Genomic DNA, 27,799 nt, shown 5'->3' with positions numbered 1-27,799 from the left:
AAGACAAACTATGGAATAAAGAGACTTTTTTGGAATAGGGTGAAAAGAGTTTATTTGTTTATTTTTGCAGACAGCACAATTCAAGTTCAAATCTGGGTACTGCTCAGCAGATTGGTGAAAAGAAGGCACCACGGTTACCTTGAGCACTTTGGGGTGACACCAGGGCAGCTCCATGTGCTGCTCAGTATTTTGTGAGGTGCTGGGAGGTACGCTGCCCTTCTCAGCCACGATTTAAGGTGCTGTAATAAATGAACAGGTTCTGGTGAAGGTTGGACAGAAAGAAGCAAAGGAGATAGAGCCCGCAGGAAAATGCAGGTCTTTCAGTTGGCCTGTGAAATGTAGGATTGATAGAGGACCAAAAGGAACACCTGCAGACAGCTGCTGAAGGCAGCAAAAATTCTAACCATGCTGCTGCTGCTCCCACAAAAAGGAGCAAGCGATGAAGGGTGATGCAAAAAGAAAGTAAGTGCCGACCATTTCAATCAGCACATGCCTTGTCATAAACTTGCTCAGTGCTCTCAGGGGCAGAAGTCCCAAGAGAACAAAAAGGATGATATAATTGGGAAAAGAGCTTGCTAAAGAACGGGCAATGTCAAAACAATAAAGCTCCTCAAAGGATACTGAGAATTTTTGACGCAGGAAGCGATCATCTGTCCTGCAAAACTGGAGAGGTTTCTTGCTTCTCTGATAAGCCCTCCTAGGATAACAGCAGGTACACAAGGCATAACTTGGTGTGTGTAAAGCTTTACAGACGTACTTCATATGGCTCTGTATCCTGTTTAGATCTTGGATTTAATTAGCACCATAAATGTAAGATATGTGACTTCATCACAAAACTCGAAAGAGGTCTGGATTTCGGTTAGAGAGGAGGACCCAGAAGGTAGCTGTGTATGAACTGTTCTGGGCCAGCTCAGAGTTGCTAGCAACCATACAGAGAGAAGAAAATAGAATAGGTAATATTTGGGGGATGTATGCTGGTGACAGGAGGACATGTGCACTCCACTCAACTAACATATCCACCTAATGAACCTGTCAAAGAAGCTCGGCTGGGAGAGGCTTTCATAGTCCTTCTCCCGGAAGATGGCGGCCCGATCTCCAAGGCCAAGCTTTAACAGGACATCCATGTCTACGTCACTCCCCAGAGCCACTACTGTGGGCATGACGTCTTGCTTCTTCATGGAATTGATGGCCTCCTCAAGGTTCTTGCTGCCCGTGATGCCATCAGTGATGAAGACGAAGGAGAGTTCAGCATTGCGCCGAGCAACTCTCTGACCGTTTCCTGGGCTGAGCACAATGTTGTTGATGGCATGTATGATGGCCGACCCAATGTTGGAGGATGAGTCCAGGTACTTGATCTGAGCCAGGGCGTTGGAGATTTCGGTCAGGTTGTAGGTGAGCGGGAAGACCACGTCCTGCTCTCTCTCACTGCCGTACTGCAGCAGCGCAATCCGCGCATTCATGTTGTCGTCGTTTCTCCTGGCCAGCGTAAGCTGTTGGGCAACCTGCTCCACAAAGTGGTGTGCCCTGTGGAAATTCTGCTCCCCAATTCTTTCAGAGCCATCGAGCAAGAAGACAATGTCAACGGGACGCTGTGTGCACTGGGCGACTGCAAGCTCTGCAGGAGAAACAAAAAAACAAAGTTGGGAGCATAAGAAAGCCTACTGGAGAAAGCTGGGTTGTGCCTTGTGCAGCTTGGGCTGGAGTCACCTCTGCGTACCCTTCTACAGAGAAAAACAAGCCCCATCATGTTTCCAAAGCCTGTCTCTGTGGCTGATAACCTTTGCTTCTTATTCCCTCAGCTCCTGGGCATGAGGTCTTAACAAACTGTAATTCTGTGGGCTAAGACAAGCAACCAAGCATTAAATAGCTCTGTGCATTTGTGTATTTCAGCTGTAGAGTTACACCCACCTTCAAAGAGCAGTGCTATCATCTAAAAGGGAGATTAATAGCACACAGTGCTTTAATACCTCTCAGTAATTTCTTACAGAGTGGCCTACTTTCAGGTTCCTCTCTGCACAAATCTTTGCAGGGTGAAAGCTGATTTCATAACCCGCACCCAAATTTGTTTAATCAGCTGTCACTAATTCCTGAGGAGATTATAAAGGTCAAGGAGTATGCTCAGAAAACAAGAATCTCTTCCTGTTGGTTCACCTGTCATAAAGCAGCTTTTAAAATACATAACAAAGACCAGAATGAAACACGTTGGAACATTATCCTTCAGTCACTCAGAACAACACAAAGCAGGCAGTGAGCAAACTCAGGAAAAAAGGCACAAGAAAACGGCAGTATTTCAAGTCTGGTGTTAGTTATGAACAATTCTCTTGTCCCTTTGCAGTGCTTATGTGTAATGCATTCCATGTCTGTCTGTGTTCCCCAATAAACAGTTCCATATCTTCTTAGGTGGTCCTTCTTCCATTCTAGTGATTGAGTTTCCTTCTCTATGAAAGACCTGGTCAGGAATACGATTACAAAGCCAACACTGACACGTACATGACATACACCATGGGGTATTCCTCCATGGTGGCAGTAGGGCAACAGCTCTATTGTGCCCCGTAGAGCAGTTCCGTGTTGCTCACTCTGAATTCTGGAAGGGTGAAGTATTGGAGCACATGCCATGTAGTGCTGCATGACTGGCAAGGACAAGGTTATTCCGGAGCAGCTCCAACCTGAGCACCCACTTCTGGCATTGAGGGACAGCTTTTATGATAGTACTATCACATTCCATTTCCATACAGTGAACAAATCCAAGTTAACAAAGTGCTTCCTCAGTGCTGAGCGCTGTGATACCTGGGGCTGCATTCAGCATGGCAGTGCTGAAACAGAGCATTTTGTAGCTCTGTATGTGAGCTGAACGACAAGAGAATCAGACTACAGAGCAGACAACATAAATTCAGCAATGTGGGATAGTGCTCCCTGATGATGCATGAGGTTGAGTTCACAGACTATTGACACCACTTTTATCCATGATAAAACACCCGTGGTGCAGGAACTTCTAGCACGTGGTTTATCCGATCTTGCTGGGCATTGCAAAAGTTTGCAGTTGCTTTTGTTTCATGTTCCCCAACCGTGCAGACCTGTGTTTCTTCTTAGCCCCTCCACACTGTAAAATGTATGTATATGGTGTATATGGCATGTCTTGAAGGGTGCTTGCTGTGTGCTGACTTACTGTAAACAGCAGACTTCTGCAGTGTCAATTGTCTTAAGGAGAAAGCAGTCTCTAAGTGACATTATTTTTCCATACGAGTTTTCTGAATTTCATATCTCCAAATTCAACTGCAATACTTTTCTCCTTTAAAGCAATAAAGTTATGCACTCACCTGTTTGAGACACGATGTCTATAGGTACATTGATGCTGCAGTTCCCAGTTTACAAGTGCTGCTGCTACAAGGACATTTTGCCTTGGCAGTGCCTGCGTGCTCCCCTGCTCATGAAAAGGAAAGGTGGAAAGGCATACCCCCTTCAACCACCTGAAGTCTGGGTAGGGTCTACATTCATGGAAGCTAGTGGGTGGAAGAGAGACCTGCATATTGTGCCAGAGAAGTGCTACCAGCCCATCTTCCCCATTGCTTGTCTATGTTTTGACTACAAGCATGTGCTACCCAATCCCACCCTAAATTTACCTACAGAAAATGCTAGGAACTCCTAGTTAAGCAGACATCAGCATCTCTCCACGAAGCTTCAGCAACAGCATAAAATAATAGAATCACAGAACGGCTTGAATTCAGAAAGGACCTTAAAGACCTCCAACCCTCTCCCATTCTCCCTCCACTCCTCACCCCATCCCCCCCCCACAACAAGACCAGGTTGCTAAAAGATGCATAATGCATGGCTGGCTCTCCAGGCAGTTCTCTACCTGTGTCTACTGCAGGAGTGCTCCCTAGAGAAACTCCTCATAGTGGCCAGTGCAGTGGCTGCACAACCTTGGGTTTGTCCTGTTCAGAATCATGCTTCAGTTATACTTTGCTCTCACTTCTGAGGGGCATGGACCCGAGTTCCCTTTCCTGCAGCAAGAAGCAAAATTCTTGTCCTTAACTGCAGGTGGCTGAAGTGGTTAAGCACCACCACAGATTAAGCCAACTAAAATCTTCACATCATGCTTTTAACTGGAGCACTAATCCTGCTGGTGCTGCTTAGAGCAAAGCCTGCAACTCACTGTACTGCATTCTGACTGCCAGACAACAGCTGAGGCTAACAAAAGCAGCTCAAAAAGCAGAACTGCAGAGATAACATCCATTTTCCTGCCATCAGTAATGACATGTGTGTGCAGAGCAGCCCCACGCATTCACACAATGCTCCTCCAAATTCAGTCATGTCAGTTGCACCCAGCAGGCTAAGTCACATGCTGATCATAGGGTAAAAATACCTAATCCCACAAATACCACGTTGTCTGTCACTGGACAAATTCTAACTTAGACTGATAAGCCCAGGACTTTGAAATAAAACTGTGAAATGTTCAAAGTGGGCAAGCTCTTTGTTCCAGTTGTTTCTGAGCTTGGCTACGGTATGGCAACTGGCTCCCCTTCACATACCTTACACACCAGTTCATTGTAGCCCAACCACATTTTTGAAGACTATAAATCTCAATTCTGCTCATGACATTTGCTCAGTATAGTTTATTGCAATAACACCACGTCAGATAGAGAGGCTGCAAAATCCACTTGCTGGCAGTAAACACTTTTGTGTAGGGAGCAATAGATACTCTAGAGACACAAAAGGCAGACACCTGTCTGACTTTTTCTGGAAATCAGTGGTGGTAGAGTGCATGGAAGTATCCCTCCTCATCTAAACAAACCTATCCACAGCACAAATAGTGGCTCTATAGTCTCCCTGAACCAAACTAGCACTGGGTATGGATTCCATTGACTGTACTGCATCAAGTTTAAATACTTGCTTTTAAATAGCTTATGTGACATATCACAGAGGTTTGTGCAATTGTGGATTTTTGCTTTGGACTTTCTGGTCCTATATAACCCCTGTCTCCTGGATATGAATAAGCACACATTGTGAATTAAGACGAAAGAAATGCAAGTGCACAAGCAAATGTGCACACAGTATATACACCTTCTGACAGAAGAACTCAAGTTTTCCTGCTCACGATGGAAAGCTGGGAGCTGCCCTCTCATATTCCTTACTCTTCCCCTCAGTACCCTATGATGCCTAGCAAACACTTGTACAGAAACACCACAGTGAGAGGACATGCACCTTGCTTGGCCAATCTTGCCACAAAAATGCTTTCTGGGACCCAAAGAGAGCCCTCACAGTAACACACAACAAAACAGCACAGAAGATGCTTCAGAAGTAAAGACAAACGTGGGAAAAGAGCATTGCTGGGCTGTCTGCAAACAAGGGACTTGCTCTTGCCTGCAGCCACACGTGCTGCACTCTGTGCAGGAGCCCTCGCTCACGTGTGGCTGAGGACTGAGATGCACTACGCTGCCAGAGCAGGGCAGGAGCACGAAGAGAAAGAGCAGCAGCATGTCTGGCTCAGAAACCAAGGCAGTGCCACTGTCCTGCCAGCACTTGGCACTGCCGCTGCAGAAAAGCAGCAGGCAAAGGGAAAGCTGCCATGCTCACCAGCCAGCCAAGCTGGAGAGGCCTGCCTCTTGTGTCACATCCCTGGCTGAGCCCTGCCAAGCCATGTCACTGCCTCTTTTTCTCCTAAATAAAAGCTTCTGCCAATGTACCTGCCCTCCTTGCCAAACAGGCACTTGAAAGAAAATTACAGCTCCAAACAATTCTCCATCTCTACTCAATCCCTGCCTCCATGCACTTCATGTTGCCTAGAATGGAGACATCAGCAAAGCCCTAGCACGGTTTCTGGGTCCCCCACAATCTCGCTGTGCACCATTTTGAAGGTGTCAATGAACAGGTCCATCCATTCTTGCCGCTCATTTCCAGTGGCAAACTTGGCTTTTTCGGCAGTAAAGGCCAAAGTGGCCACCAGCTGGGTGTACATTCTGGGGTCCTGCGTTTCCCGCGTGGAGTTTAGGAACTGGGCGATCGAATGTATGGTGCTGGGAATATTTATGTTGACTCCCTCTTCCATGGGGCGGAAAATAAGTGGGTTTACATTTCCAGGGTTCCTGTCATCTGCAAGTGAGCGTCAAAAGAATATTTTCAGGGCTTTCTAGCAATGGCTGTTCTCCGAATGCTACCTGGCTTTCCTACGCATGCTGCAGAAGGGAACAGAACTAACGAGGGACAGAGAAGTAAAGACCAAAGTCAGATTTTAACTCTCAGTATCTATGTCTCAACAGTCATACTGGAATACATGTCCCAGGGTGGGAGGTAGATCCCCCTCTGAAACTGAACTGCTGCTGTACCTCTCACAGGAAGGCTGAAGCCAAAGATCGACCATGAGGAAGGGAAGGCTGTCAGTGCACTGCAGAACAGCCCTTACAGGGAGCTGGCACAGAGCATTGCTTTGGTGATGAGGAAAGGACCCCAGAGAGGGGATGGATGGAGTACAGACCCTTGCGCAACTACGATTCCATGGGCTGGAGAGGAACTAAGCATTTGATTAGAGGGCTGAAGCACTTCTCTCATGAAGAAAGGTTGAGGGAACTGGGCTTGTTTAGCTTGGAGAAGGCTCTGCAGAGACCTCATTGTGGCCTTCCAGTACTTGAAAGGAACCAATAAACAGGAGGGGGAACTGCTGTTAAGAGGGTAGATGGTGATAGGACAAGGGGAATGGTTTTAAACTGAGACAGGGGAGGTTTAGGTTGGATATTAGGAGGAAGTTTTTCACCCAGAGGGTGGTGAGGCACTGGAACAGGTTGCCCAAGGAGGCTGTGGATGCCCCATCCCTGCAGGCATTCAAGGCCAGGCTGGATGTGGCTCTGGGCAGCCTGGTTTGCTGGTTAGCGACCCTTCACATAGCAGGGGGTTGAAACTAGGTGAGCACTGTGCTCCTTTTCAACCCAGGCCATTCCATGATTCTATGATTTGCATACATAGATATTCTGCCTGAGGCATCTGACCTGGGGAGTGTGGAGTTACTAAATCCTGAAGAGCAGAGGCATACGTAAGCAAAGACAATCAAGTGCATATTGCTGAGAAACGAATTCAATATGCTTATGATCCAGTTACTGCATCTTACAATGCCTGAACTGTATTTGACAATAGTGGCAAGGCAACTGACTTTCTGTCAAAGTATGATCAAGGAACCATGAGAATCATACTGACATAATGTAACACACTGACTAAGAGACCAAAGAAAATGACGTGAAAACTTAACTGCCCAGTTCCTTCACAGAATCACAGAATGGCCTAGGTTGAAAGGGACCTCAAGGATAATGAAACTCCAACCCGCTGCCACATGCAGGGCCACCAACCTCCATGTCTCATAGCAGCCCAGGCTGCCCAGGGCCCCATCCAACCTGGCCTTGAACACCTCCAGGGATGGACGGGGCATCCACAGCCTCTCTGGGCAGTTGTTCCAGCACCTCACCACTCTCTGTAAAGAGGTTCCCCCTGACATCCAACCTAAATCTTCCCTCCTTCAACTTAAAACCACTTCCCCTTGTCCTGCTGTTATCTACCCTTTCAAAGAGTGGACTCCCCTCCTGTTTATAGGCTCCCTCCTTCCTTACTAGTTCAGCGTATCCACAATGGAGAAAATGTTCATTACAACGAGGGCCATAAAATCCAACTTCTTGCTGCATATGGGATTCACTGAGATCAGCCACCAAGTAGTTCTGAACTCTGTTACATGCAAACTGTACACATGATGCCAAGGGACAGAAAGACATCGAAGGGACGGCGAACTTGCTCAGTGCTTAGTCCACCATGCTATGGGTGGGTGTACCATCCTGTATGTACAGTGCTCCTGCATGGTGCCCAGACTCTTCAGGACCCTGAGAACCTCAGTTTCCACCTGATCTTGTTGCCATGATATTTGAGTAAAATCCCAAAGCTCAAAGCCAAGCCTTTTGCACAGGTTAGAAAGAGCCTCACAGAGCATCATGCACTTTCTATTAAAGCAAGTGGTCAGTTCAGATTTGCTCAGCATCTGACCCTACCTGAGCCAAATCAAGGAACACCACAGCATCCTGTAAACACCAAAGTAATTGAGGGAAGATTCAAGGGAGACAAGGATACGCCTTGAAAAGAGGAAAATTTGGATTTCTGTAGTCAGGGAGGCAGCATGCCTTCCTCTGCAGATGAGAACTCAAAGTGGTGACATGCTTGGCTCCACAAGGCATTAAGGAGGAAGCTGGGTGCAGGTCATAGCTGTCCATCTCCATATCCTACTGACAAAACACAGGCTGGAGCTAGGGTACATGGCATGAGCTCTCTTAAGGTCGTAGGACTGCAATTCTGACAGCTAAGGGCCATGACCAGGACTGAGCATAGCTCATAGCATAGACCTGAATCTATCTAACATGTCTGCAGCTGGACACGTGCATTGGGTATGCGTGAAACTCACTCACATATCCTTTAAAGGGCACCATCTCCATCCCAAAAGTTGCATATGAATTGGCACCAACTTCTGAAGCTCTCAGGAAAAAAAACAGGAAGCTGAACAATGAGCAGAGAATCGCCAGGCTTTGTCGTACTCCTTTCCTCAACGCTCACCCAACACCTCTCCTTACCATTGTGCAAATGAAGTCATTGCAAATCCTTCTAGACGATGGCAGCAATGCACTATGGCCCACCCAATGCAGCAGGTGGTGCTTTGACCAAAGGCTCTCAAGTCCCTAAGTATGACTTAAAACTTGGCCTACCAGGCCTACCACAAATCCTCACACACCACGGTGACTTCCCTGTGCTGAGGAGGATGCATTGGCACTTTCATGCGAGGTCCACACCTAAACATTCGCCATGGGACATCATTCCACCTCCCTTATCCTCTGGGGAACAGGTGTAGATTCTGCACTTGGTCTGGCCCACCTATGGCATGGTGTGAAGCATTACCCAAAAGGGAATGCCTTGTCGACTCTCAGATGCCTTCTTGAGCTCTACCAACAGCCATTTCTGATCTGGTCCCCATTGTGTATCATGTACCAGCAAACTGTTCTCACCTTGCATCAGGAACAGAGACTCCCAAGTGCACTATAGGGAAAGGATAACCAAATTTGCCTTGCTTTGGAGAGCTCTGATGATCAGAGCCCTGGAAAACGTGAATGCTCAACCTCTCGGGTCAGTTTCTCTCCTACAGTATTCCTTAGAAATGGAGCGGCTACAAAGACCAAAACCTTTGAAGACACCTGAGCAGTCTCTAGAGTGGCATGGAGAAGTTTCTTCCTTGTGCATGGATCCACAGGACATAGCTCCTCAGAAATCACTGCAGAGTTTGTGTTGATAGCTCAGCATCAGTTTGGCATTGCTTTCCCTGCATTATGAGGTGCAAATACTGAGAATGTTAGTGTAGCAGTCAGAGCTTTTAGTCAGGAACAATTCCAGCTTTTCTGTCTTCAGATTGCTGATCATTCTGGGACCTCCTCCCCTTTGTGTTGTATGGAAACATAGGCACTTCTTTGAAAATTAACGTTGAGATTCTGTATAATACTGAGTTGAAGCAGGGGCTTTCATGGCAAGAGTAGAGGTAAAAATTGCAAGAACTGGCAAAATTTTGTCCCCGGTAAGCTTTGTGTATATCAGCAAATAGTGCATCTATTGTATTTAAACAGATGCAGAGACAGACAGACAGTTTCTCTAGGAGTCCATCTGTCCTTTAACAAGCAAAATTTGATCAAGTAGAATCACCTTCAGCAAGCAGCAGCCATCTCTACACCAGAGTATCCTTACCAATTTTTTCCTTTGATTCAATACCCTGAGTTAATTGTTAATTAAAACACAGCCAGTGTTAAAGAAGCCAAAGCTTTCAGACCACTAAAGTGTTGTTTTACAGACTCTATACCCGCTGCTCTGCCTTCATCACTCACAAGGAGCATCTTGCCCAGTGCTGCTAGTTATACTCTGGATGGCAAGAGTTGTAGCAAGGGGGTTTTGGCATGGTATGCAACAGAGATACAGAGGAAGTGAGAAGTTCATTGTTAAATTTGGAGATCAAAACCTGGGAACACCCAGGAATTTGGGCAGGAATCAGAACTGAGCAATGCTCGTGTGCAAACACGGTGTGCTAGTACCTACCTGTGAAGAGAACTCAGAGGGACAGGAAAGAGCAGGGGATGAAAACATGGAACTTTCCTGATGTACAACAACACTGTTTCCCAAACTCTTAGCCATGCAAAGGAAGCAACAGGTTTGCACATCCCCTCCCACTCACGAGCTCCTGGACCTACAACTGTGTGCACATGGCACAAAGCTACTTGTAACATTTACCTGTCTGACAGGGCAGCTCAGGGCAGACGATCTGTGGATCTGAAAGGAAAGGAAAAAAAGGAAAACTGAATGACATGCTACCACCTCCCTTCAGTTCTTGCATTCAGAGATGCAGACCCAGGTTTCTCACAAAGGGAAATGACAGCAGCCTCCAAAGTCTGGCCCTTATCTGAGAAAGTTTATCCAGGGCTACATTAAGTTCAGCCCACCCATCATGAATGACCCACCTTGAGAGCTACTGGCCAACCTGCAGGGACACAGCCTCTCTGCAATCTTTGCAATACACTGTATACGCTCTCCGTCCACAAATCCCACTGCTAGAAAACTCCAGTTCCCATAAGTGCAAAGAAAGATACAGACCTGGGCAGAGCATGTCCTCCATCTTGTCAATGAATTCCTCTGCCACAAGATCTGAGAAGAGCCTCATCTTCTGGACTCGCTGGGGTTCGTTGCAGGCAATGGAGACCAGGGTCTCGCTCTGTTCTGGCTGATCAAATATGTCCCCGATGCCAATGGTGTTGACGAGCACATCTCTGCCACAAAGAGCCCCTAGGTTCTTGTCATCATCCCGAGGGTCGTAGCGTCCATCTGTGATCACTACAGCAAACACCTGGGCCTTCTCTCGACGGCTTTCTTTGATGAGCTTATTGTAAGCAAACTGAAGAGCAGAAGGCGTCCAGGTGCCTCCAGCAATCCACTCCAGGCGCTTCACTGCTTCCTTGAAGCTCGACAGTGAATTGATGCGCTCATCATCAAGTTTGATGGCTTCAAATGTCCCCTCGTGACTGTACTGAACCACCCCAACACGGGCACCTGCCAACGGAGCATCAGCATCACTTGGCTTTGAATGAAAAGTGCAGAAAGTCAGCATACTTTCATGTTAGAAAAGAACTGCCCAACTGGCCTACAAAGCTGGGAAGGGAAGAGCAGGAAATGCTGTGAAAATGCTGCACAGACAGATGCAAACCACGGCAGCTACATACAAATATGAAAGCTGGAAAGATCCAAGACCCCCTTCTTTTACCCATCCCCACTAATGCCACCAGCTCCACCCCATACACACTCCAGACCTGTCTCTGATTTGGGGTCCTTGGCGATGGAGCCCAGCCGGCTGACCACGTTCACAACAAAATTTTTCTCCAGAGTGAAGTTGGTGTAACCAATACTTTCTGAACTGTCTATGACAAACATGATATCCAGGGCACCGCAGCGCTTCTCACAGTCTGGAGAGAGGGGCAGAAGGAAGAAATCACAAAGGTGATTTACAATTACAAGAGCCACAGGGTAAGAAGAGACCATCTGTAGGCAGAGGGAGACATTCAATATAACATCAAGCATCCACAGGGTTTGCGGTGCTGTCTACAGCTGAACAGCACTGGAATGATACATATGTCTTTCTGTCAGCATTTTTAATCTTGCTAGCCTATCACCTGGGCCATGAAACTGTATACTGGCAATGGCAGAGCCGAATTTTGTAACATAAGCGTGGCTGCCCCTACCATGACGTTGGTGACAGAAAGGCAGAGGCTTCCTGCCATCCCTTTTTACTGTTCATTGAGCTGACATCCCCCTGCCCGATGCTGGCCCTTAGCTCTGAAGAAAGGCAACAGTTCACTCACCACAGCATCCGCACGTCTCTCGCACGTAGGTCATCACGTCGCAGTCCTGCCAGCAAAAACGTGCAGGGTGAGCCCCTGCCCCCTCTAGGGGAAAGGTTCTCCTTCACCTTTCTCCCCAGCCACCCACTCCCCTTCCTTTGGCTCCCTTGGGAAGTCACAGGCCACTCCTGCCCTGCTCATGGCAGGATGCCTTCAGTCCTGCCCTGTGTCTCCCGTGCCAAGCAATGGCAGGAATGGTACACCCTGCCTCAATCTCAGGCTGCACGTGGCAAAACCGAGGTTGTCCCTGCGTGGAAGAGCACAGAGAAGTCCTACTTACAGTCAGGCCCGGATCTCCTGGTGGGCCAGGGGTCCCCTGTAAGAAGAGCATAGGGATTTCAGGCACAGGTTTTGGGAGCCAGACGTCAGCCCCGTCAAAAATTTAGATTAGTACAGAGGTCTGTCAGGGAAGGAAAGCCTCTCTGGAGACAGTGGACACGTCTGAGGGCTGGCATCCCTTTCAGCTGCGGGGAGACCAGCTGGCACTCTGAGCTTCAGAGCAGCACAGGAGCTGCTCTAAGGAGGGTGGGTAAAAGAGGAGGGAGCTGCAGCATCTGCTCAGATGCAACAGGACGGTACTCTACCTCTGGGCCTGCTTCACCAGTTGGGCCTCGGGATCCAGGTTCACCTCTTGGGCCAGGATCACCCTGGAAGGGAAACAAAGAAGGACTGAGCATTTTCCTGTCGCAGCTGATGGTGCAGCTGCTGCTGTTAGGAGCTCCTCCTGACCCACTCATCAGGCACAGCCCTGCCAAGCATGCTCACCAGCCTGCTGATGCTGTGCTGGGAGATAGGGGCCATTTCTGGGATGTGGCTGCATTGATCAGGTAAGGGAGATCTAAATGCATATGCCAGCAGCACACAGTACTGACAACAGCACATGGCTCCTCATCCTGTGTCTCAACACCACACATCCATGGTATGCACGAGCAGACACGTGCTGGTAACACAAAAATCTGCTTACCGGTTCTCCCTTCTCTCCTTTTGTTCCTTGTGTTCCTTTTGGTCCAAGCTCACCCCTTCCTCCCTGTTTGAGGAAGAGAAAAACAGATTCACCAAAGAGCACATGTGGATGCTCTCAGACAAAGGAACAACGGCTGTGAACACATCAGGAACTCAGGCCTGCCTGACCCAGAGGATCACCCTTTAAGCCAGCAGCTCATGCAAAGCAAATAATTGGTGTTTACACAGGCACTGACTGAAGAACAAGGAAGTTTTGCAAAACATATTTCGAAAAGAGACAAGCCTGCACAACACACACAGGCCCTGCAGCTGCAGGGAAGGTCCTGCAAGAGGACTGGATCCTCAGCCACTTGCCCTGCTTGGCATTTCTGCCAGTCCAAAAACAGATGAAGGACACAAGTGCACTCACCTTGGGCCCTGGCTGCCCCTTCTCACCCTTGTCACCCTGTGAGGAAAGAGGAAAGGGTGAGACAGCAGTGGATGGGCTTCACACTTCTCTTTGAGGTCTGCGATGGGGGGCACAAAGCTAAACAGCAGGAGTGATGGCTGGGGTGGTGGGCACGGCCGCATCCCAGTCATTGTAGAGAGGCTGGGGTCCCCAGCACCTCTAACACACAGATGAGGACTTTAGGGACACGTTGAAATGCTGTGGAGCAAAGGGAGAACTTCACAACCCCTGGGGCCAGGAGCAGAGATGAGGACAGCATGCTGGCACTACTACTGAAATGCCACTTCTTCATTCCCTTCTGCTTCACTTTCTTGTGGCCCTCAACATTTTTCTTTCTCCCCTCTTCTTCTCCCAGGCTGTTAACCTCCACTGACACAGATTTCCTCTGCTGTTGTTGGACTGTGCACACCTTCACAGGAGCATACATACCTGCGGTCCTCTGGGTCCAGGATAGCTGAAGCCAGGCCTGCCTCTGTCACCCTTTGGTGAAGTAAACAAGCAAATAAATAATTGTAAAGAATAAGTAAATAGTCTATAAATATATAAATAATAAAAAAAGTCAGAACTCAAACTCGAACTTTTGTGACCTAGCGATGCCAGTGAGATCAAAGCTATTTTCACTCCCTGTCTGAGGAGAAATGTTCCAGTGAGCCATCGCTTCTGCACTGGATCCTCAAGCACTGGGAGCAGTTGTTCCCAGCAATGACATGGGGTCCTGGGGACAGCACATGTCTGGGGTAACCCTGAATCTAAGCAGGATGAGAGATATAATCAGAGCTGCCATGACCAGAGACAGAACTAAGTCTCTGTCCATAGCGAGGCTCAGGTTCAAGCCATCCTGCTTCCAAGACAGGTCAGTGAGCAGGGCGTATGGACTTTAAAAGTATCTACACAACAACACAGTCTTTCAAATGCTGAATTGCACTCAGGAACTTTACCTTTGGACCCGGCGGTCCAGCATCACCTCTTGGGCCCAAGTCCCCAGGGTCCCCACGTGATCCCTGCAAGACAAAGTTGGGGGGATTGGGTCAAGGCATTTCCAGTGGCTTCCTGGCCATACAGGGGTCCATGCTGGGGAAACGGGCTGCTGAGATGATGCTGTGAGATCACCTCCCTCCCCCAGGAGTTGCTGTGGCAGTGACTGATGCAGCACCTGCGTTCTTGCAGGGCCAGAAGGATGAGCTGGCACTGCTACCACAGTAGGTGTGGGGTTAACTACGGACTCCGACTAAGCTGGATGCCCATGGGGCAGCTTTTTGAGCCTCCTTGGGAACAGGTCATGCAGGCTGCTCTTAGTAGGACAGTGCAGGCAGCTGGTGTCAGCAGGACTAGCTGTCACTGCAGAGGGAGGTGGCCACGGTCACACAGATGTCCCACGATGACTTACTATGTTGCCTGGCTCTCCCACAGCACCCGTAGGGCCTCGTGGTCCTGGCAGTCCTTGGTCTCCCTGCAAAACAAAGAGGCAAGAATATACAGAAGCAGATACATACAGACCCTCTGTGCCACGTCCTCAGGGCTCCACCACGCTCTGGCACCTCTGGAAACAGGGGTGTCCTAGTGTCCCATCTGCACCTCTTTACACAGATAAGATGAAGCAGGATGAGACCTTTGCTCATCCTGCACGAATATTCTCTTGCCAGATATGTGTATGAGGGTTAAAGTCCATTAAGCTGATATCTCCCTCCCTCCCAGCTATCACAAAACCCTTTTCTGGGCTTACCCTTGCTCCTTTGTTTCCAACCTCTCCCGGCAGGCCACGGGGACCTTCTGGACCAGGATCTCCCTGTGCAGAAGATAAAGATATTCCTTGTCAGGCATGTCTCCAGCTCTATGTGCATGGCAGTGAGGAGGACAGCACAGTTCTCAAATCTGGTGCTTCTTGGTTTGAGGAGTAGTGTCAGGGCGGAATGCCCTCTGAACATGTTATTTTGCCTCAAGCTGTGCTGCTCTTCATCTTCACTCAGCTTTGGATCAGCTTCTGGAGGCTGTAGGTGCTGGTTTTGGAGGTGATTGTCACAGCTTCTTAAAGCCAGGCAGGCAGCAGGCACAGTGGTAGCAGAGCCCTCTGGCACCTGCAGCTCCCAGCCCTGGCCTTGGGTATTTCATGGTAGGGCAGCAGAGCATCACAAATGCCAATCCTGTGCATCTTGGGCTCGTTTGCAATGGTCTGGGCAGATGTTTTACTCACTCTTTCTCCCTTGGTGCCTGGACCGCCTTTGCTGCCTTTTGTTCCTGGATCTCCACGTCGACCCTTGGCAGACACAGAAAGTGGTCACATCAACAGGATGCCAACAGGGATGCCACCCAAACAGTGACACCTGGCTGCCCTTCCTTCCCCCTCCAGGCCCCCTTAAGGAGCCTGTGTCCATGATGGCCCTGCTTGGGGCATGTTCTGCCTTTGTATTTTGGGAAGCCAGAGCCAGGCTGCTCATTCAGGAGGTGCTCACCACAGTGACCACCAACACACACGGTTCATTCCTTCAGGGTTAAATGCTTTGCTTTACTTCTGGCACATCTGGCTCTTCTTCCTGCTCTGGGTGTTGCACAGGGACTCAAACTGGTCTACAGCATCTGGGTTCTGCCCTCACAGTGCCAGCTGAGCTGAGCTGTTATGTTGTTTAAGCTCCCTGCCAGATAGAGATCATTTGCTGCCTCAACCTTGGTGCCAGCTTCCAGGACAAACTCAGAGGGACACAGGCTAAGGTGAACTCCAGACAGACACTCAGCATTCCTACTGGGATTTATCATGAATGGCAGACAAGGAGAGCAGCTCTGCATGTCTTAGGGAATGCAGGGCAGGGCAGGCAAGCTATTTGAGGGTGATTCTCAACCACCTTGCTCACAGATCAAGGAAGTAGGTTTCTTTTTTCCTTTCCTGATGACCTGTCCATCACTCATCCATGAACCTGGAAGAGGTTCCTGTAGCATGTTTACTGCCCAGAGTAGACACACACTTACAGGCTCTCCTTTGGGTCCAGGAGGTCCTGTTTCACCTTTTCTTCCTTTGCTTCCACCAGGTCCTTGAGCTCCAGGGTTGCCAGGAATTCCCTGGGAAAGAAAATGAAACCAGACTTGTCAGAAGAGAGGTCAAGGTGCGTATCTCTTGTCCTGTGCCAAGCAGCCTATCCTTGTGCAAATGCCAGCATGAACATGCACCTCACGTTTCCACACATTCTCCATGCCTACCAGTTAAATCTATGAGCACAGGTGCCAGCTGCACAGAGACCAACTGAGAGAAAGGCATCTCAGCTCTTCCTTCCAGCTTCCTCCCAGCCCTGTTAAAATCTAAGGGCTGCTGCAACCTCCAACACTCTATCTGAAGTGACTGGCTATTGGGATAACCTGCTGCCAACCTCTTTACCTAAATAACAACCTCCTGCTGAATGGAATGGATAAGGCTTTCCCAAATGCTACTGGGACATAAGCTGGAATTCGCTTACAAGAATAAAACCAGGCTAACACCAGCAGTGCCACAAACTCTGAGGATGTTACAAAGTAATGTCAGGGAAAACCATAGTCCTTCTACCCAAAACAGATAGGAAGAGGAACAAAGGCGCAGAGCTAGAAGGGTAAATCTTTCCAACTCAGCTTTGCCTGGCACGAACATACCGGGCTCCCTTTTTCTCCTGGAGGTCCAGGGGGTCCACTGCGACCAGGCCGGCCAGGATCTCCCTGAAACAAACAGAGAGCAATGGTCATTGGTTACATCATTAGAACATTGCTGCACACCACTGATGTGCACCATGTGGAGCCCAAGGAGCCGGGCCAACAAGGGCCTTCCCTCAGCTCCAGCATTGGTGTTAGGGTCCAACAGCCAGGCAGACAGAACCCATCGGCTCCGTGAGCAGTGAAGGATTTAAGAGGCAATACAGGCAACAGTGTGCAGCCGTCCCTACTGCTGGCCTCTGTCCACTCCCATCTGGAATACTCTTACCTTCATGCCTTCATCTCCTCTTTCACCTTGGTCTCCTGCATCTCCTGGGTAGCCATCAGGGCCCTAGAGAGAGAAGAGACAAAGAGCAATATCAACAATGTGCATTTTACCACCAGAATAAATTAAATCACTCAAAGACACTCTCTAGAGACTGAAAATTTGTTTTTGCCAACTACTAGCGCTGATGAAGGGAGCAGGTGCTCCTCTGTATGTGGGGAAGTATCCCATATTTCCAGCCTGGAGAAAAGAGGCATAAAAACCACAGACCTGAGGATTACAGATCCGGAGTCAGATTATGAAGAAGGTAGGAAAAGAAGGCAGTGACCTCTGTTACCATGTATTTTGGGATGTGCAACTGAAGCTAGGACCACACACCTAATATGTTGAATTCTTTCATACAGCATTCCTACCTTGTCACCACGATCCCCCTTGCAGCCTGGTGGTCCAATTCTCCCCAGCTTGCCCTGGAGAAAGATCATTCAAATGAAAAAGGCAGCAACACTCCACGTGTATGAAGGAAATATACATTCTTTTCCTGACGGCAGTTCCTGTTTTTTAACATCATCAACTGGTCATACCTGTGATCAGTCAGAGAACAAGCAGCAAGAGTATTCTTTAAGCAGAAGTGTTGCTATCTGTGGTGAGCAGACACAGAGAATAAGGAAGCACTTGGTGGGGCATGAGGGAAAGTGCAGAACAAAACCAGTTTGTGCTAGCCAGTGAGCAAAGCCAGCCAAAATTGTATAAATGTAGGCTATTCTGCTCTGGTACATTTGTATGGTATGCAAAATGGGAAGGTCATGTTCGTCTGCACTCACCTGAGAGGGGACAGAGGATTTCAGGGACTTTGTTAGGAGATACCTGAATGTGGCTTTAGGACTTTCATGTTAAGAGAAAGCATCAGCTTAGAGATGAAACTGCAGGCTCTGCAAGGACGTGCCTTGAAAACTACATTTCAGCAGACGTTCCTGTGTACGTGTCCAGCAGGGGGCCCTAGCACTCGAGATGAAATATCCACACCAGGTGAACATCGCTCATCCTGCAGCAGGAGAGCAGCCCGGGTTATGCATCAAGCCCCTGCAGAGTGTAGCTCAAATACTTCTGCAGGCTATGGAGAATAATGTGCAAATAAGCTCTTAAAACTTCAGCCGGATTGAGATGAAAGGAACACAGAAACACATGAGGGATATGAGAGAAATCAAACAACCTGCAGGGGCACAGAGAAATAAACCAGCCCAGTGATGGTGCAGCTCCCCATGCCGTTACCTTCTGTCCATCGGTGCCATTCCTGCCTGCCAAACCAGCTGCGCCCTGGGATCAAGGAGGGAAAAGAGCCATCAGTGATCTGATGATACACTCAAGGATTTGTAACAACGTGCCAGTTAGAAAAAATCTTCTCTTACCCTCCGTCCATCGGATCCAATCTCACCCTAGGGAAAAATGAGGACAGGAGTCAGCCAGTACCCCTGTGCCACGCTCACTCACCATGCCAGAGACTTTCTTCCCCTCCTTCCTTCAATGCAGCATTTTCTGCAGAAGGCTCTGTGACCTCCTTGTCTCTCCCTGCTCCATGGAAGAAGAGCCAGGACCCCTTTCCCCAGAGAACTCCTCCTCTTATCCTCCAGACCCTGTGCTGGTGCACAGAGCCGTGCTTCCCCAGACATACCATGCAGGCTTTTCTTTCTCACCTTTTCTCCTTTCAGCCCTGGAACACCCTGGAGGAAGACAAAAAGAAAAGAAAGACGATCTTGTGTTAGTGCCTGGGATGAGCAGTGGGAAGGCAGCAGCTGACTGGCAGGATGGGCATCCCAGCTGGGAAATGGGCAAATGGGGAGGGAGGAGTAATACAAGGATCCCAATGTTGTTGAGGCCCTTAAGGAGGAAGGCCAGTAACAATTCTTAAAGCCACATCCTGCATCAAAGCAGCAGATCTGCACAACTCTTCCATGCTGGCCAGCTGCCTTTGGAGTAGGAAGATGTGCCAAGCATGGTGGCATTCAAATGCACAACTTGGGGATGGATTTGTGGGTTTTCCCAGGGCAGGAGAATGCCAAGGAGTGAAAAGAAGTAACACTGAACAGTGGAAAATCACCCTGAACCACCCTGTGTTTTACCAAAAGTCATAGAAGCATAGAATATCCCAAGTTGGAAGGGACCTGTAAGGACAATTGAGTCCATCTCCTGGCTTCATGCAGCAAGACACAGAAATCCATGGCAGTAAAGAGCACAGCCACTGACTACGTGATTCTTACCTTAGGACCGGGGTATCCAATTGGACCTTCAATACCTGGATCACCCTTCAGGAAAGAAGACACAGAGTGTTACCTTAAGCAGGGCACAGAGGAAGCCCCCAGCTGGCATCAGGCAGCGCTGCTTACTGTGTCATGGGGATGGTTTTACAACTCACCTGCCGTCCCTTCAGTCCAGGGGAGCCTGGTTCACCCATGTTTCCCTTCGCACCCTAAAGGAAAAACACATCATTGGTGATGACTGGAAGGCATTGACAATTTCTGGTAGCATCAGGCTTCTACAAAGCTTGGAGCAGCTGTTCTGGGGATGGCAGCACACAGCCTGGCAGCACAGAGTTTGGGATTCTGTTGGGTTGTGGGTAGAGTGAGGGCTGCACACGTGAGGGCTGTTGGGAGTGGGAGAGGTGGAAATAATTTTTGCTGCACTCTTGTTGGCCTTGTACAGCTTCTCAGTTACTGAAGGCCCTTGATTGTGATCAGCATAGTCGATGCTTGGATATCTCTTTGCACCCACTGGTCCATCAGCCTTGTATGGTCATCAGGAGAAAGGGAGGTGGAAGGATCATCAAATCCAGCTCCTGGCTCCACGCAGGAATACCCAAAAATGAGACCACCTCATTCTCTTGGCATTATTCTCCTCCCACACGTCAGAGTAACTTACCTTTTGCCCTCGGTACCCCTTGGGACCAGCTGGACCTGCAATCTCCAGGCAGCTCATCTTGTAGCACTGAAACACACCAAATTCAACACAAGATGTAGTTGCTGGGCTGCCTCGTGCTCTAAGCCACCCAGCACCCAGAGCTCAGCCATGCGCCACGGCTCTCTCCACACCTCCCCATAACTGCAGCAGTAAAAGTGATTCTGGTTCCATCTGGCTCAAAGCTAAGGCAGCAAAAACCATGTTGAAAGCTCCTGCATACAAATCTGAAGTTGCCACAAGTGCATTCATCATGGTTTTGGCTCTGGGCCTGAGCTCAAAGAACAGGACTGCTAAGTGTCAGCCACAGTGTTATGGATCTGCTCTTCTGGGGCCATCAGAGAAGGGTGTGCCATTGGGAGAACCACTCTGCATACTCCTCTATGTAGGACAAGCCCTGTTACATGGCTGGGCAGGAATTCTAGCTTGCAGAACGCTGGTAAAACATGCCACCAAATCCAGCATGGTACAATGAGCATCTTAATAGACTTGAACTCATTGCCATGAGGAGAACCACAAATGAGGGGGAGGCAGAAAGGGAACCATCCCATATGCCATTTCAACTGCTGGGTAAAGGAGTGGGTTCCCATCCTGCATACTGATCCCAGGGTGGGCAGAAATCCACTCCATGCAGCTTAGAGCAAAACTCTTCTGCTCCTTTGGAGTACAATCTGTTCTTCTTCAATACGCAAAGCAACTTCAACTTGGAAATGAGATGCAGGTGCTGCTCACTCACCTCAGCATAGGCTTCATGTTTCTGCAAGGGAGAAAACAGAATGAACAAAATAAGTTAAGACAGTCAGCTCTAAGAGAAGAACAGCACCCACCCTTAGCAGTATGTGTGACAGCAAGGGAAAAGAGGCAGCTAAGGTCCATTGGCTCTAATCACAGAATGGCTTGGGTTGGAGAGGACCCTAAGGACCATCAAGGTCCAACCCCCACATCCTCAGCAGAATCCTCAGTTAATGGTGGTCCCTCACAAATGGGGCCCTAGAAATCACTCTACTCAGAAGGGAGGGAGCTCGGCAGTCTCACAGATCCTAGTGCTGCCATCTCTTCCACATGCCTCCAGGTGGGGCACAGGTCTGCCTGAGCAGCAGCCAGGACTCGCACGGATCCTGCCTAGAGGAGCAGGGGCGTAACCCAAGGGACACCTAGCCAAAGAAATCAGATATACTGAAGACCACGTTTAGCCCATAAGTGCAGGAAGGACTCGGAAAAGGTAGAGGAGCTCTCTCAAGCCAGACCACGGTGCCATCCCACCCTTCCACGCACTCCTTCTCCTGTCACCACTCCCCAGTGTCTCCCCTCGTCCTGTTCTGCACCCTGGGCAGCACAGCTCAGCCCTCACCATCGCTTTGATTATCCTCTCGATAGTGTTCTCATCAATGTGCAGGGCATCTTTAGGCGTGATGGTGTAGTTGCTGCGGTACAGGTCGTGCGGTGGGCTGGCGATCTCCCGCAGGCCCTGCTCGTAGACGTCCTCACTGGGGGCCACGGCAAAGAGCTTGATCCCCATGTCGCGTGCCCTCTCAGCCTGCATCTTCATCCCCCCACAGGGGCTGCCGGTGACGTGGCCGTCGGTGATGACCACCGCAAACTTCACATCCCGGGCCGTCTGGCTCTGGAACTGCTGTGTCATGTTGGAGATAGCACAGTCCGTGAAGGTGCCTCGGCCAAGGTAGTTAATGGCACGGAGCTTGGTGAGGTACGTGTCCTTGCTTCTCGTTAAAGGGCTGTAAATTTCCACCACATCTGAGTAATGAAGTCCTCCAAACATCCAAGTGATGGAGACTTGGTTCTGGTACACCTCATTCTCCAATTTTTCAATGAACCGAGGGATAAACTGCTTTATTTGATCCACGAGGCTCTGGATAGGCACAGTCTGCAGAGCAATGCTCTCCGAGGTGTCAATGACAAAGTACACGCTGATGGGGCAATCCGTCTTTTCTGTATGGAGACAATTTCCAGAATGTGTCACAGCACTTTCTGCGATGCTGCACCCTCATCACTATGCCCTAGAAACCTGGATCAAGTAGATTAGAGCACACAGAATTGTGGAGAGAGCAAACCACAGCACAGGACATGAGGTTTGGTGTCCTGAAAGGTTGTTGCGCCTCTAATTAACCAGGAGCTATTTCCACCAAGATCGGAGGAAATGAGGGCAGGGATGACTGAGTGCCAGTTCAGAGCAAGGAGATGGCTTTTGCTCTCCTGCACTACATACATGCCCCGCCTGCCAGGCTGCTGGTTGCTCTCTCTGATTTAAAAACATTTTGAAAAGAGTTATACCCAATTACAAGGTCACAAAAAGCACAACTGCCTTCTATCCCAAACTGTATCTCTGTCCAGATCAGAAGAGTCCTCACTGTCCAAGACTTTAAAATCACAGAATGGCTTAGGTTAGAAGAGACCTCAAGGGTCATGAAGCTCCACCCCGCCTGCCACATGCAGGGCCATCAATCTCCACATTTCACAGCAGCCCAGGCTGTCCAGGGCCCCATCCAACCTGGCCTTGAACACCTGCAGGGATGGACAGGGCATCCACAGCCTCTTCTGGCAGCTGTTCCAGCATCTCACCACTCACAGTAAAAAACTTTCCCCTGGTATCCAACCTAAATCTTCCCTCCTTCAACTTAAAACCCTAAACTCTGATCATTTCTGAACTAATCTTGAAAGTATTGCTTTATTTTTTTATATAAAAGTCAGTCTGAACACCTTCATCCCCTCTTCCGCACTGCCACTGAGAAGTGCCAAAATTTTAAAATTCACAATGAGCTGTTTTCTGACATCAGACGTGCAGCTGAGTTCTGGAGACATCTTTGTATTTAGCAGTGCACCAGCCAGGAGAAGCCATCGCTGGCAGAGCTCAGACCTTCCACTTTTCTGCACTGCACTGCAAACTCAGAAATGAGAGTTTAAGTGGAGAATGCTGTTTCCTACAGAAAGACAGATGACTGTGGCAGGGTGCTGCAAAGAAGCAGGAGAGGTATCATGTGCCAAAGTCAGTTCCTTGTAAGCAGGTTCTAGGGCTGAGCAAATCCATTGCTTTAAGTAAGACTGTTGCCTACAAAGGAGACAGACACCCAAATTAATACCTGTACAGGAGGTAACAGGTTCATCATCAAACTGAGCGTGGAGTGGAACTAGTGCCACGCAAAGCAGGGTGGATAGAAAGGCTTGGTGGAACATCTCAGCAGTTCTTCTGGACATGGAGATGCCTGTGGGAAAACAGAAGTTCCATGTTATACACAACGTTCGAGCTGTTAGCTCTGACAGGAAGATACAAAGCCAGACAGTGCTTCATGTTACTTCTGCCTATGAGACCCAGTCTGAGAAGTTCTTGGGAATACGTGTAAGTGTTCAGAGGAACTGAGGACTGGAAATTATATTCACAGACAAAACCCCAGCAACAATTTCCAAGAGTGAAGAGCCAATGCTCACCTTTACATCTAGAGGATGTTCACACTAGGTGTCATGTCAGCTTCACAGCACAGAACCAGGTACTGCCATAGCTACTTTTCTGCTCGAGGGTCAACTCAAGACAAAAAGGGTTATGAATGATCTCTGTTAAGAAGAGAAGGCCTCAGCCCTTCTGAGATCTTCTTTAAACGTTTGGGGTTTTTTTTTGGAAATGCCAGAGGTTGAATGGCCCCTGAGATTGCCTTCATCCTTCCTTAGAGAGGTCACATCAGTGCAGGGGAAGGGCAAGCTAGCAATGCAGCTACACTTCTGCCTCAGTTGCATGAAAATGGCATTATCTGAAGAGCACAGACAACTCAGCTCCCCCTGCACCTCCCTACCTCCCTCCTCATGGCTGCTCAGCAGTTATTTCCTGTTTGGACACATCCCAATCTAGTTCACACTGAAAGATGCATCACACTACAGGATTCTGAAGACTCATTTATGCTGAGAAGACCAGTTACCATCAGTGCTGCCAATATCCTTACAACAATGACTGCCTTCCACCTCGCTAAGGTTCATGCACATGCTGACAAGCCTGCAAGAACAAATGCTCAGCTGGGTTTTACATAAGGGACATACTGCCATGTCAGCTGTCCTCTGCTGCCATCTGTCACACGGCAACAAAATGGAATGGCGCGTTGGTGGGAAGGTTCAGTGTGTACTGCCACACCACCATCTGCCTCTGACACAGCGGGCCAATATAATAAAGGGGGGCATTACTTTCAGAGTAACCCTCACACTTACTGCAGTGCTGAGGGAGTATTATGGTTATACAAGACTTCCTATCTCCTGCCTTACAACAAGTTTCCCATCCTGTTCATCCTCCACCAAGCAGAGCTGCAGGAGAACTTGATCTCGTGGCAGCTTGGAGCCCTCAGGCAGCACCATTTCAGAGCTCAGAAAGCTGGAGACACCATCTTTTGGAGATGCTGAGCATATGGAGGCTTTGGCCAAGTGTCTGACTCATGGATTGCAGCATCCTGGGTTTAATTACCTCCCTCCCTCCTGCCATGTGTGTACGAGTGAGAAGGACTCTGTGCAGAGCAGGGCCCTTGCCTCTATCCAGGCAGCTCTAAGCACCAGGCACACTTCACTGCTTTGTCACTGCACGCAGTCTCTTTATCCCACTCCACTGCATGCAAGCTCCCTCTTATCCCTGCCAGGCTGTGAGCACAGCGTGCCCTTGGAAAGCACACATGGTGCTTCCCCACCCATTGATTCCATTAACAGGGAGTGGACAGATGTGGGATGAAACTGCCACATCCTCTTCCCCTCCATCCAAAACTGGGTCTCCAAAACTGGGGTGGGTGATGCTGCTCAGGGTGCCAACAGCTCTTGTGGTTTCATTGCCAATCGTGTAAGATTTGATGCCTTCCGAAAAGCCTCACCTCCTGCTGAGAAATGCTCGGTGGGAAATAGCGGGTTTCACTAAGGAAAGGGTGTACTAAGGCATTTGATGGAGACAAAGTGCTGGCCTAGAAAAGTGATGGAAAGTGCAAACTGGGAGCTGAATCCTTCTGTCTGAATACTTGGTTCTGCCATGCTTTTCTTCCTTGACTTCTGCTCTCTCTCTGCGAGAGCAAAAACATAATGCCATGGGAGCACGGCCTTTTGGCTTACTTGCGCCTTAGCTGCACGCTCACAAATGACTATCAGTCACACCACCCTTTAGTGCTCTGTAGAGGCCATCTCATGTGCCCGTCCAGGCAGACCCAAGGTCAGTCTTATCCCATTTGTGACATTTCTTCCCGGTACACCTTCAAAATCACACCTATTGCAGCTGAGCAAATTGTGCCCAGATCAATGAAAATTCAGTGCTCCACCATTAAGCTCAAGGAGCTGCTTTATGGTCATGGAAACAGGAGAGCTGTACAAGCTGCATCTGCTCTAACACTGATATAGCCCCAACTTCTGTAATGGTTATGACCAATGGGCACTGCCTGCATTACTATCCACATGTGCACACAGCATTTCACTCCACTCAGCTCTTTGTTAAGTAAAATAAAACTGGAAGAAAATAAAACAAAACAAAACGAAAAAACTAGAGCAAAAGCCTCTGTTATATTGCCATGTTATACTGTTATATTATATACTAAGTCAAACATGTCCCATAATTTTAGTGCCTGGCCCACCACCTGAAGGTTTCCCTGCTGCTAAAGGTGGTCCAAGCCGTTTGTCAGCTCTCCCACTGCACTCACAGTGAGATGAAAGAGAATATTGGGGAAGAGTGGAGAGGCAGCCGGGCTGTAGAGCAGCCCAGGGGCTCAGCAAAGGCTCCTCCACTGCACAACAAGGTTGCAAGATCCAAACTCACTCAGGAGTAACTACCACTATCTTCCCAAACTTCCCAAACTGGTGCTGATGAAAATCAACAGAAGTAGGAGGCACAGCTCACTGCTTTGTCTGGCCTGCAATCTGAATCTTATTTCCAAATTAATTAAAATCAAAGGTGAGCCACAGCATACAGCAAAATACCGTGCTGCTGTCGCTGCCATCAGTCTGCAGTAGCTGGTGTACTCAGTTAAGGGAAAAAGTGGGCTCTCCAGCCCCCACTGAGGGATTTTCTGGACCTCTGGCCACATGTACCTAGAATGCAGCACTGAAGAGTGCCCAAACCCTCCTGAAAGCTTAACATACGTATTGTTTCAGTCTAAACACAGCACGCCTGAAGTTAGCAGCTTGTCCCTGGCAGCAGCAATAGCTGCGTAACCCACAAAGGCATGGGCTGGGGCTTTAGAACCATCAACAGCCACACGAATGCTGTAAAAAGAGAGGAAAATCCTGCCTACCTGGAGAAGGGGTTCATCCAAACTCCTCCAAAAAGCCTCGGATGCGGCAGGATAGAGGCTCCGCGGGACCGGCCGAATCACGAAGGCTTCTGCATCCCCGGAGGAGCAGCCGGGAGCAGCCGAGGCTCCCGCAGCCCAGCTCGTCTCTTCCCTCGCAGTCAGGAAACCGCCCCGCTATGTTCCTCCTCCTTCGGAACGCCTCGCCTGTAATAGCCGCAGCGGACCGCGGAGAGTCACTGTGGGTCCACCGACACCGCCGCGGCTCCTCCGCCCCTCCGCGGGTGGGTGCCGGCGAGGGCGAGGTCGCTGTGCTCGGAGGCGAAGGAATTTTTTAAAGCGAGCTGGAAGAAGGCTCATTTTTCCATGATGAGAGTCCTCCTTTTCGTGGCTGGCATTGCTGCCCCACGTATTTATGCCATCAAATCGTGTTCTTTCTCTCTTTTCTTTCCCCCTTCCTCCTCCTCTTCCAATCCTAGGAACATGTCCTGAGTGGAACAAATAAAACAAGAACATTTCAGAAAAGAGCAGCTCACACCATAGCCTTTGCAGATAGCCAAGATTTGCTCAGAGACATCCAACTCTGAGTGCTGCCTGTTTCTATTGATTCATTTCCTTCCTTCCTTCCTTCCTTCCTTCCTTCCTTCCTTCCTTCCTTCCTTCCTTCCTTCCTTCTCTCACTCTCCCTTTTCCCTTCCCTTCCTATGAAAAGTAGGGTAAGAATCCCAACAAAAGAAGCCCTTTGGGGAACATAGCACATTATCTGCTGAGCCATGCCCTTCTGTCTCCAGACTCTGAGCAACTGGATAACCTGCAATGGGGAAACAGAAGTTAACTCTCTGGCCACCATTGCTAAAGATAATTAAAAATATTTTTACAAATATATTAAAAGCAAGAGGAAGGCCAAGGCAGCTAATGACAGGAGAAGAGGTAAATGGCTTAAGTTGTGCCAGGAGAGGTTCTAGTTGCATTTTAGAAGACGTTTCTTCCCACAGTGATGCAGTGGCACAGGCTGATCAGGGACTGCTGGGGTCATCATCCCCAGAGGTGTTCAAGAACCTTTTCCCCTTAAGCATCTTTTGTGAAGAGCAGAGGTCCACCTTCTGGGAACAGAATTACCAGGCAGCACACCAGATGTCTAAGCAAAGCACTCACCTTCTGGTAAACTAGCACATGCTGGATTGTTAGGCCACTTATTCTGTTTACTTTGCTGCTGTTTCCAAGCTCTGTTGTGTCTGCAAGTACTACTTGTGTACTGAAACCACGCTTAGTATTCACATACATTTAAAATGGAGGAACGGGAAATATG

At 48.9% G+C, this 27,799-nt stretch overlaps 1 protein-coding gene across 2 annotated transcripts; it reads right to left on the bottom strand.

Annotated features, from left to right (window-relative positions):
* Window positions 1-31: 31 nt before the first annotated feature.
* On the bottom strand, window positions 32-26,805 carry COL6A2 (collagen type VI alpha 2 chain). 2 transcript variants are annotated; one of them, XM_048953045.1, is made up of 28 exons: window positions 26,494-26,795; window positions 23,338-23,460; window positions 21,591-22,189; window positions 20,976-20,996; window positions 20,204-20,269; window positions 19,701-19,754; window positions 19,546-19,590; window positions 18,982-19,008; window positions 18,697-18,723; window positions 18,560-18,604; window positions 17,704-17,757; window positions 17,294-17,356; window positions 16,969-17,031; window positions 16,318-16,407; window positions 15,548-15,610; window positions 15,080-15,142; window positions 14,744-14,806; window positions 14,295-14,357; window positions 13,786-13,836; window positions 13,318-13,353; window positions 12,910-12,972; window positions 12,530-12,592; window positions 12,226-12,261; window positions 11,907-11,952; window positions 11,358-11,510; window positions 10,648-11,100; window positions 10,288-10,326; window positions 32-1,615 (listed from the first exon to the last, which is right to left on the bottom strand). In XM_048953045.1, exons 2-28 carry the CDS (start codon window positions 23,450-23,452, stop codon window positions 1,008-1,010), a joined length of 3,069 nt encoding a protein of 1,022 aa, XP_048809002.1. In that variant the 5' UTR covers window positions 23,453-23,460; window positions 26,494-26,795; the 3' UTR covers window positions 32-1,007. The 2 variants fall into 2 exon arrangements, with proteins under 2 accessions (XP_048809002.1, XP_048809004.1); XM_048953047.1 differs by lacking the exon at window positions 32-1,615 and adding an exon at window positions 1,634-6,090 and having other exon boundaries at window positions 26,494-26,805.
* Between the last annotated feature and the right edge of the window lie 994 nt (window positions 26,806-27,799).

Source organism: Lagopus muta, chromosome 8 (genome assembly GCF_023343835.1).
Source record: "Lagopus muta isolate bLagMut1 chromosome 8, bLagMut1 primary, whole genome shotgun sequence".
Lineage (NCBI taxonomy): Eukaryota > Metazoa > Chordata > Aves > Galliformes > Phasianidae > Lagopus > Lagopus muta.
The sequence above is the reverse complement of the archived record's forward strand: the minus strand, read 5'-3'. Positions and strand labels throughout refer to the sequence as shown.

What these genes read in the sequence shown, in the direction of transcription:
- COL6A2 (XM_048953045.1), bottom strand. Translation starts at nt 23,452, where the DNA reads ATGTCCAGAAGAACTGCTGAGATGTTCCACCAAGCCTTTCTATCCACC. An exon ending in AGAGGATAATCAAAGCGATG is followed by an intron (nt 20,997 to 21,590) that starts GTGAGGGCTGAG and finishes TCTCCCTTGCAG; the next exon opens with AAACATGAAGCCTATGCTGA. An exon ending in TTGGAAACAAAGGAGCAAGG is followed by an intron (nt 14,807 to 15,079) that starts GTAAGCCCAGAA and finishes TTTGTTTTGCAG; the next exon opens with GGAGACCAAGGACTGCCAGG.